General features: G+C 42.4%; 1 protein-coding gene across 1 annotated transcript in view; it reads left to right on the plus strand.

Moving 5' to 3' along the window:
• Positions 1-2,041, plus strand: part of LOC124671961 (protein DGS1, mitochondrial-like) — an 8,732-nt gene extending 6,691 nt beyond the window's left edge. The window contains exon 15 of the mRNA XM_047208272.1: positions 1,915-2,041. Within this exon, the coding sequence (XP_047064228.1) occupies positions 1,915-2,041 (127 nt within the window). The remainder of the gene's footprint in view (positions 1-1,914) is intronic.
• The last annotated feature ends 9,137 nt before the right edge of the window (positions 2,042-11,178 follow it).

An 11,178-nucleotide genomic window follows, 5' to 3' on the forward strand; every position in this document is an offset into this window, starting at 1 on the left:
AGTCATCCTAAGTGAAGCATCTCCAGAGCAGCCGTCTCTCTACCATGGATCTGTTGGTGGTCCGGGCTATTAGAATTAGAGTTAGACTGGCTGCTTCACAGATGCTCACACACCAAGGGTGAGTTTGGATTACAGCCAATGCTTACCATACCGTATCATAATACGTAAAACTAAAAAACTTAGTGGCAAACACATCATATACACAAATTTGCATTGAGATTCTACAAAACATTAAATGTGATGATACTATGATATTATCTTATGATACTATGCGGGTGTAGTATCATAAACTAATATCATGTGTATGATACTAGTGTATGATACTTCCCATTGTGACTAGTCTAAGGTACATGCCAACAATAACCCAGCGCTCTAATTTTTAAAAGCGAGCAGCAGTGTGCTAACTATTACTAAGTACTGGTTAAAAAAGAACTATTACTAAGTACTTTTACCGAGGGAGTATTAAGAAACACCATGTCAAAGAAAGAACTACTACAAGAAATATGTTTTACCTTTACGTTTTCACCTGGAAATTTAATTCGGCTCCCAGATGTATATGTTTTCTCTACCAGAAAAAATATATTTTAAAATGCCAAAAAATTGATTAAAATTTCTACATATACATCTCAACAGTATATGTGCGTTCATCACTTTTCGCGAAAAAGTGACATTATTTCTAGTCTATGTAGAAAAGAGAAAATTATCTTGTGGAAAGCCTTATTTTTAGCACCAAATTTCGTCATTTTACGCACGTCATACATTAAGTTAATTTTTCATGAAACGATTTTGTGGGAAAGTAGTTGCTTATGATTTTCTATCTCATGATTCTTTTTCTTTTTGCCTGCATTCTTAAAAGAACACAGTATTAATTTTTTTTACTGAATTGGAATCAAAGCAAGCACTAGCCAATTTGAATTGTCAATTCATGGAAAGTCACTTTGGCCCAAACTAAACGGAGGCACTAGTGTACCAAATTTTTTGAAGGGTAATGGCTATAATCCAAACAACAAGACCTTGCCAAAATTTTGGTCATGCCCTTGGTTTGGTGAAGCCAAAAATTTGGTAGGGCTTGTTGGGGCTCAAACCAAATACACCCCAAAAACGTAGTACTTGGTGGCCATTCATGCGCGTTTTGGTCTAGTTGTGCTTCACTTATGCTCTCGTCGCTGACCTAGTGACGTCGCACCAACCAAAACCGTAGCACCATCCGTGATTGGTTTGTTAGACTAGTCACAATAGGAAGTATTAGACTGGCCATAGTGGGTAGTATCATGCATATTATACTTTTATATGATACTAGATCCATAATGCATAGTATCATAGACTAGTATCATAGTTTTGCTATATTAATTAATTTGTAGAATCCCAATACAAATTTGTGTACAAGATTTATTTGATACTAACTTTTCTCGTGATGTGCGCTATGATACAGTATCCAGCTATGATACTCTAATCTTCTCTCTCATCCATAATTACCTGCCACATCAGCATTTTTGGTGGGGCTAGGATGCATGATACTAGCACTATAGCTAGCCTTATATAGTAGTATCATGCATATGATACTAGTGTATGATATTATCTTCACAATGCATAGTATCATGTAGTAGTATCATATGTTACATGTATTTAATGATTTGTAGAATTTCAATAGAAAAGTGTGTACAAGATTTATTTGGCATTAATTTTTCTAGTTCTACGTATTATGATACGGTATCTATCTATGTACCACTATCTTCTCTTTCATCATTAATTGATATGATACATCAGCATTTTACATGCATGTAGTGCATGATACTACTTATGATATTGCCATTGTGAGTAGTCTTAGCAATATAGAACCGAAACCGTAGCACCTGAAAGAGTTAATTAATAGCATACAACTACCACTTTTTCGGCTAAATCTCAACTGCGCAGTTGGCATGCTGGATTCCTGTCCGTCGCGCAGCTGCACCCGGCTGCCACCTCCATCCTTGCCGCAGACAGATCCGACCTTCTTCTCGACAGGCTCTATGCTCCATCCAAATTCATCCCCTTTTGCTGATTAATCTCACTAGTCGTCAAATATCGAATCCCCACTCAGGACACGTACAATCCTGAAACCCAGGAGAACGCACCCATGTTGTCTCACGTACCCTCAGAAAATGGAGATTCTCTCCGATCAGGGCGTTGGAGGCTTACGGTCGGTCTTTTATGGTCGATCAGGATGATCACCTTGCTTGCGCCTTGTGCACACTAGAGCTATGTAGGGGCCAAATTGGGCCGTGGCCCGCCCAGGATTTTCCCAAAAAAAGCCTCTTTACCTATGTATTGTTGGCCCAATTTGGTAGAACTCGTACATCCAAACCACACATAGCGACCAAAAACCAAGCAACGCGGGCAGTTTCGCAGCTATTCTTGCCGACCCGGGGATGCAATGGGCTACTATCAAGGTTTAAAATAGCGCGCTATTTCTCCGTTAATACCACGCAATAGCATATTTGGAGGGTCTACGCTAAATTTTAGTAATTTTACTCGCTATGACGCTATTTGTGAAATAGCATGATATATCGTGCTAAAACTTCATAGCGTTAGCGCGCTATTTTTTTAAGCAAAGTTACTTTCACTTTTTCGTGATGATGAACTGCAATATGTTGGTTCCTCTTCTAGATTATAACTTAATATCGCTAATGCTGATGATTCTTAATAAATAATGTATACTATGTTGTTGCCTTATGGAATACTGATGTTAGCCTTCTGAAAAATTCGAGATCTATTTGTTGTATGTGGCTATGTATGTATGATTCAGTCATTTTTTGGACTAAATATCCAAACTTTTTAGAGAAATCCTTTATTTTTAGACTACATTTGATATTTTTTCAAAACGCTATTTGAAATATAGCATGCAATTAGCACGATATAGCGTCCATAGCGTTTGAAGGAGACCGACGCTATTTCATTTAGCACGCTATTTTAAACCTTGGCTACTATTCCCCGCTATCTTGGGTTGCGAGGAACAATCCCAATAAGAAAATGGTCCAAAAAGACCCAGTGCACTGATTTAGCTCTGGTTCGTTGATTGCCGTTGGTACTTGATAGCAAGTACTCCTAGCTATACTAGTTTGTTATACTTGTTAGCTCATGTATCTTCGCTAGACTAGCACCTGTAAATTTCTCTCTTTAAACTAGTTCTTACTTAGCACTTTAATAGCATGATCTTTTCACTCAAATCTCCTCAAATTATTAGTTTTTGATCAAAAAAATCCTCGAATTCTTATTTACACTGGTAGAAAAAGGGCCAATAATCCCGGTTGGCTACTGCCATTAATCCCGGTTGCACAACCGGGATTAAATATGCGGGACTAAAGGCCCCCCCTTTAGTCGCGGTTGCTTACGAACCGCGACTAAAGGCTCATCCACGTGGGCGCCAACCATCCGTCGGGGCGGAGGCCCTTTAGTCGCGGTTCTCCTGGCCAACCGCGACTAAAGGCCGCCGCAGGTTTAGGGTTTTAGCCCCCCCCCCCTAAATCTGGTTTCTTTTTAATTTGTATTGTTTTATTTCTTTTATATTTTATTTTGTGTTTTATTTTAATTTTGAAGGAGTTTCACATATTCTACGCTACTATATACATGCATATGAATGTACAATTTCAAACAAGTTTGAAATTAGAACCAAGAAGAATTCAAGAGGAATATACAATATATATTCAATCTCGGATGACCATATACAATTTCGAACAAGTTTCCATACATAATTTACGACATCAGAAGTTCTACATCCTCGTAATAGTGTTCTCCTTTAGGATGGAGGATTTCCCTCATCAAAAATCCTGCTAGTTCCTCTTGAATTGGTCGGAAGCGAGCTTCTGGACTAAGCATCTTCCGCAAGTTATTCCTCTTGACGTTGTTATCCGACGGCTTCCGCTCAGAGGTGTATCTCCGGATGAACTCACAAACATAGTATCCACATAGATTGGTCCCCGGTGGCTGAACATCCCCAGACAGTACCTTTTTAAGTTCTAGCTGTTTTTTGAATTCACCGACCGTTTCATTTATGAACCGTCTCCAAACCCTACATGGCAAAGAAAATTAAATTAACAATGAAGTTATTAGTTACTTGATATTAGGAAATGAATGAAAGAGGCCGATCGATATAGAGCGCAAATGACTGAAAATAATTACTTTTGCATCATATATCTCATGTTGACCCAAAGCTTTGGATCCATATTGAGAGAGTCCATGACGAGAACTCTGGAGGTGTGAAATTCAATTATGAGCAGAATCCAGAGGAACCTGCGGACAGGATACATGCACAACTCATCGATTAGACACACCATGCATGGAGTAAACAAAAGAGAATGTGCTCAAGACAGAAACACTCACCCAAAATGGTAGGGAAATAGAATTACACTTTTGAGGGCTGCTTTGTAAGAAAATCAAACAGGTCTTGCTCCACGTCGGCGGGGTGTCTTTCTAACACATATCCATTAACGATTTGTGGGTCAATGAACCCAACATCATGGATGTTCCTTATTCTGCATTCCCTAATCTTCATTCTGCATAATAGCGTACGCAACAATATAGTTAGGACAATATATATATATATATAGTGCAGGCAATGAACGAGATGAGGTAGAAATAAATCACTTACAGAACATAGCAACTGATGATAGATTTGTCGAGCTCGCGCAGATTGAACATCTGGAACAATTCACTCAGATGAACTGTTACATAGTAATGTTTGAAGTGATGCTCATGTCTAACTTCCGCATAAATGTATTCTTTGCCGGCGTTATTTTTTATGTAACCCTTGTACCAACGTAGCAGATTTTGCATTTGTGCTGGTAGATCCTCTTCCCGCGCGAGGCTCGACGAGAGGCCCATTCGGCACATATGTAATTGCTACCTCACTCATTGGCGCCTCCTCAAGGCCTAACACTGCACGAAGAGTCATACCGATCTCGGCCGCTTTCTCTCTGGCACCCGTTACAGTCATTCCCTGTGCTGCCGCAGCTTCTATGATAGCGGGGTCCATTAGTTCAGCATCCGGACCGGCGGCTTTCACTATGAGCGGGGGGATCGATTGTTTATTTTGTTCCCCGAGCTGGGCAACTTGTTTCCCGCTTTTTTTTACTTTCTTTTTTCTCCTCCTCCAAGGCTTTCTTCTCATTCTCCGCCAAGTCTTTCTTCTCCTTCAACATGAGTGCTTGCCTACGAAGTTCACGTCCATAGTCGTCAGGCATATTCTTCTCGGCTTGGGACGGTGTGCTCAAAAATGACTTAGCCCACTTCTTTTCCTTCTCAGAAAATACTGGCTTGGGCTCAGGCTCTCTTTTCGCCTTCATTTCCGCCTTCCATTTCTCATACTGAGCATCCGCGGCACTACGTTCCCAAGGCCTTGGGAGGAGAGGCTTCAGTGATGGCTCCGGTACCTTTGTGGTCTTAGGTACATAAGGGTCTTGGTTAATAGTCCAGGACTGCTTCTGCTTCTTCGCCGGAGGTGGATTGGGGGGCGGCGTACCCGCCTGAGGCGGACTGGGGGGCAGCGTCTGCTTACCCGTCGGAGGTGGATTGGGGGGCGGCGTCGGCTGACGTGAAGGAGGTGTAGGTGAACCACCACCACCACCACCGCCACCACCACGACCGGAGGGGGGTGGACTTGTTGGCCTTGGCGCCTCGCCTAGAAACTTGATGAACTTCTTTTTCCATAGAATGAACTGGCGCTTGACATCTCCAAGTCTTTTCTCCCCTTCGGATGTGGCTATGTCAATCTCCAGGTCCTCAAACCCTTGGACTATGTCTTCCACCGTGACACGAGCATAACCATCTTCAATGGGGTTGTTGTGGTGGAGTGCTCCAGGTATACAGGGTAAAGCAGTGCCGGTGGCTACCTTCATGGAAATGTTCCCCATTGGATAATGCAGATCACATTCTTTCATCTCCTTTACATCGTCCACGGGGTAGCGAGGAGGCTCCGTTGCAGTAATATCGATCGTCGGTGCATTAGCACCAGCCGGGGCCAGCAAGGGTGCATTAGCATCAGCCGGCGGGGCCTCCGTGGAAGCCACGCTGCTTCTCCGCTGCTGGCTTCCGACATCCGCTGGATGATTTTCATGCGTCCCAGCTGTCGATCTTTCTTGTACTAGTACATGAATTTTTTATCTTCATCTCATAGAATTCCGATGCCAAGTGCGCCACAACATCTGCACCCCGATCCGTCTTTCTCTTACGACTTCTGTAACTGTACGGGTCATTTTCCTGGGAAAACCCTACTTTCCACGGAATGGCGCCTTTGCCTTGTACACGTCCTCCGTGTTCAGGATTCTCGAGGGCAAATGTCAGTGCGTCGTTCTCTTTGTTGAACCTGATCTTCCCCTCTTGAGCTTTGGTCATTGCATCAATAAGGGCTTCGGTGGGTTTAAACTTTGTCTGTCGGTGAACACACTCCCCTGTCAACGGGTCAAGCGATCCCCCATGCCCGTACCACCAGCTTTTGGCCCTTGGGTCCCATCCCTCTGTACCTAGAGGGATTTCTCGCTGCCTCAGGTCGTCCTCCATCTTCTGCCACTTAGGCTCCGAAAGGCGGTATCCTCCTGGCCCCATAATATGATTGTACGTTTTCTTAGCCGCATTTATCTTATTTTTTTCTGATATGGCCTTGAATTGCTCTGATTGCTTTTGCCCCACAAATTCGGGCCAATCATCTTTCAGCTTCTCCTACTGTCCATTGAAATCCGGAGTCTTCCCCTTCTTGACATATTTATCCGCTAAATTTTTCTTGTAGGTCCGGAATGCTTCGGCCATCTTCTGAAGAGCGAACTCTTTGACTAGCGTCCTCCTCTGACGTCCCCCTCTACCTCGTTCCCCTGTTCATCGTATTTGTTGTATTCCGGAGGTAGAATGAAATGCTCCATAAGCTTTCTCCAGCATTCCTTTTTCGTTCTCTTGCTGACAAAACTGAAACCAACACGTGCCTTCACTGGCTCATGCCATTCCTGGACGGTGATCGGGATGCTGTCTCTAACAACGACTCTGTATTGGTTGATGAACTTGGTATACGTCGCTTCGGGCTCCAGCGGCTTGCCGGTTATACTGATAACATCGATGTTAAATGTTAATCCTTGTTTCAGCGTCTTAGTTTTGCCACGCTTTGTCTTCATCGATTTTTCGACGATCCGGCCGAGGGCTAAAATAAGAAAGAGAGTCGCGTTAATACACATATTTATTCAAATCGGTAAATTTGTATCACCAGAGGCTCAATATATATACCTCGCCGGAGGTGGTTGCTAATTGCTTATCTCCATCGTCGTTTTTCTACGGTTGACCTCCATCGACATTGTCCGTTCCTTCGTCATCACCTTGTTGATGACCTTCATCTTCACCGTCAAGGTTCAGATAAGAAGAGACATAATCTTCTTCATCTTCTTTGGTCGGCACATAAGTAATGTCGCCGTTTGTGATGCCGAAAAGATGTGCCTCAGCTTCCGCATTATAGTTTTCCCTAATCGGGTCGGCTCTATCGTCCGCCATATGTGTCACTCCTGAAAACATGTAGTAAAAACTAATTAATCCCGGTAAAGAAGGGGGCAGTGGCGGTGGCGAAAAGGGGGGCGGTGGCGGTGGTGAAAGGGTGGTGGCGGTGGCGGTGGCGAAAGGGGGGCGGTGGCGGTGCCGAGGACAACACACATAGAGGCCTCCCTCGCCGCCCCCTCTCGATACCAAAGAAAAAAAACACCGCGCATATACGGAGGGGGCGACGAGGGGGCGCGGCGCACAAAGTTGTGCGCCGCCCCCTCCCGCCCCTTCCGTATACGCGCGGTGGTTAAGTCAAAAAAATTAATTCAAATTTTAGTTAATTAATTAAGTCAAATTTTAGTTAAGTCAAATTAAAATTTTAGTTAAGTCAAATTAAATTTTTTTAAGTCAAATGTTAGTTAAGTCAAATTAAAATTTTGTTAAGTTAAAAAAAAAATTGTGGAGAGGGGCGCCACAGTACACGCGCGGCGCCCTGATACGTCTCCGACGTATCGATAATTTCTTATGATCCATGCCATATTATTGATGATACCTACATGTTTTATGCACATTTTATGTCATATTCGTGCATTTTCTGGAACTAACCTATTAACAAGATGCCGAAGTGCCAGTTGCTGTTTTCTGCTGTTTTTGGTTTCAGAAATCTTAGTAACGAAATATTCTCGGAATTGGACGAAATCAAGACCCAGGGTCCTATTTTGCCACGAACCTTCCAGAAGACCGAAGAGCATACGAAGTGGGGCCACGAGGTGGCGACACCACAAGGCGGCGCGGCCAAGGAGGGGCCCGCACCGCCCTATGGTGTGGGCCCCTCGTCAGCCCTCCGACTCCGCCCTTCCGCCTACTTAAAGCCTTCGTCGCGAAACCCCTGATGCGAAAAACCACGATACGGAAAACCTTCCAGAGACGCCGCCGCCGCCAATCCCATCTCGGGGGATTCTGGAGATCTCCTCCGGCACCCTGCCGGAGAGGGGATTCATCTCCCGAGGACTCTACACCGCCATGGTCGCCTCCGGAGTGATGAGTGAGTAGTTCACCCCTGGACTATGGGTCCATAGCAGTAGCTAGATGGTTGTCTTCTCCTCATTGTGCTTCATTGTTGGATCTTGTGAGCTGCCTAACATGATCAAGATCATCTATCTATAATACTCTATGTTGTGTTTGTCGGGATCCGATGGATAGAGAATACCATGTTATGTTAATTATCAAGTTATTACATATGTGTTGTTTATGATCTTGCATGCTCTCCGTTATTAGTAGAGGCTCTGGCCAAGTTGATGCTAGTAACTCCAAGAGGGAGTATTTATGCTCGATAGTGGGTTCATGCCTGCATTGACACCGGGACGAGTGATGTAAAGTTCTAAGGTTGTGTTGTGTTGTTGCCACTAGGGATAAAACATTGATGCTATGTCCGAGGATGTAGTTATTGATTACATTACGCACCATACTTAATGCAATTGTCCGTTGCTTTGCAACTTAATACCTGGAAGGGGTTCGGACGATAACCCGAAGGTGGACTTTTTAGGCATAGATGCGGTTGGATGGCGGTCTATGTACTTTGTCGTAATGCCCAATTAAATCTCACTATACTTATCATGACATGTATGTGCATTGTTATGCCCTCTCTATTTGTCAATTGCCCGACTGTAATTTGTTCACCCAACATGCTTTTATCTTATGGGAGAGACACCTCTAGTGAACTGTGGACCCCGGTCCATTCTTTAATACTGAAATACAAATCTGCTCGCAATACTTGTTTTACTATTTTCTCTCGCAAACAATCATCTTCCACACAATACGGTTAATCCTTTGTTACAGCAAGCCGGTGAGATTGACAACCTCCACTGTTTCGTTGGGGCAAAGTACTTTGGTTGTGTTGTGCAGGTTCCACGTTGGCGCCGGAATCCCTGGTGTTGCGCCGCACTACATCCCGCCGCCATCAACCTTCAACGTGCTTCTTGGCTCCTCCTGGTTCGATAAACCTTGATTTCTTTCTGAGGGAAAACTTGCTGCTGTGCGCATCATACCTTCCTCTTGGGATTCCCCAACGAACGTGTGAAATACACGCCATCAAGCTCTTTTTCTGGCGCCGTTGCCGGGGAGATCAAGACACGCTGCAAGGGGAGTCTCCACAATCCAATCTCTTTACTTTGTTTTTGTCTTGCTTTATTTTATTTACTACTTTGTTTGCTGCATTATATCAAAACACAAAAAAATTAGTTGCTAGCTTTACTTTATTTACTACTTTGTCTTGCACTCTATATCAAAAACACAAAAAAATTAGTTTACTTGCATTTACTTTATCTAGTTTGCTTTATTTACTACTGCTAAAATGGCCACCCCTGAAAATACTAAGTTGTGTGACTTCACTAGCACAAATAATAATGATTTCCTATGCACACCTATTGCTCCACCTGCTACTACAGCGAAATTCTTTGAAATTAAACCTGCTTTACTTAATCTTGTTATGCGAGAGCAATTTTACGGTGTTAGTTCCGATGATGCTGCTGCCCATCTCAATAATTTTGTTGAACTATGTGAAATGCAAAAATATAAAGATGTAGATGGTGACATTATAAAATTAAAATTGTTTCCTTTCTCATTAAGAGGAAGAGCTAAAGATTGGTTGCTATCTCTCGCCTAAGAATAGTATTGATTCCTGGACTAAATGCAAGGATGCTTTTATTGGTAGATATTATCCCCCTGCTAAAATTATATCTTTGAGGAGTAGCATAATGAATTTTAAATAATTGGATAATGAACATGTTGCTCAAGCTTGGGAAAGAATGAAATCTCTCGGTTAAAAATTGCCCAACCCATGGATCGACTACTTGGATGATCATCCAAACCTTCTATGCAGGACTAAATTTTTCTTCGCGGAATTTATTGGATTCAGCTGCTGGAGGTACCTTTATGTCCATCACTCTTGGTGAAGCAACAAAGCTCCTTGATAATATGATGGTTAATTACTCTGAATGGCACACGAAAAGAGCTCCACAAGGTAAGAAGGTAAATTCGTTGAAGAATCCTCTTCCTTGAATGATAAGGTTGATGCTATTATGTCTATGCTTGTGAATGATAGGACTAATGTTGATCCTAATAATGTTCCGTTAGCTTCATTGGTTGCCCAAGAAGAACATGTTGATGTAAACTTCATTAAAAATAATAATTTCAACAACAATGCTTATCGGAACAATTCTAGTAATAACTATAGGCCATATCCTTATAATAATGGTAACGGTTATGCTAATTCTTATGGGAATTCTTACAATAATAATAGGAATACACCCCTGGACTTGAAGCTATGCTTAAAGAATTTATTAGTACACAAACTGCCTTTAACAAATGCGTTGAGGAAAAGCTCAATAAAATTGATATTCTTGCTTCTAGAGTTGATAGTCTTGCCTCCGATGTTGATCTTTTGAAATCGAAAGTTATGCCTAATAGGGATATTGAAAATAAAATTGTTACTACAGCAAATGCCATCCAAGTTAGAATTAATGAGAATATAAGATTAATGGCTGAAGCTGCGTGCTAGGTGGGATAGAGAAGAAAATGAAAAACTAGCTAAAGAAAAAATGTAGCTAAAGTTTGGACTATTACCACCACTAGCAATGCTAATGATTCACATGTTGCTGCACCTCCTACTATCAATGGTAAAATAAT

This window comes from Lolium rigidum, chromosome 7 (assembly GCF_022539505.1).
Source record: "Lolium rigidum isolate FL_2022 chromosome 7, APGP_CSIRO_Lrig_0.1, whole genome shotgun sequence".
NCBI classification, from domain to species: domain Eukaryota; kingdom Viridiplantae; phylum Streptophyta; class Magnoliopsida; order Poales; family Poaceae; genus Lolium; species Lolium rigidum.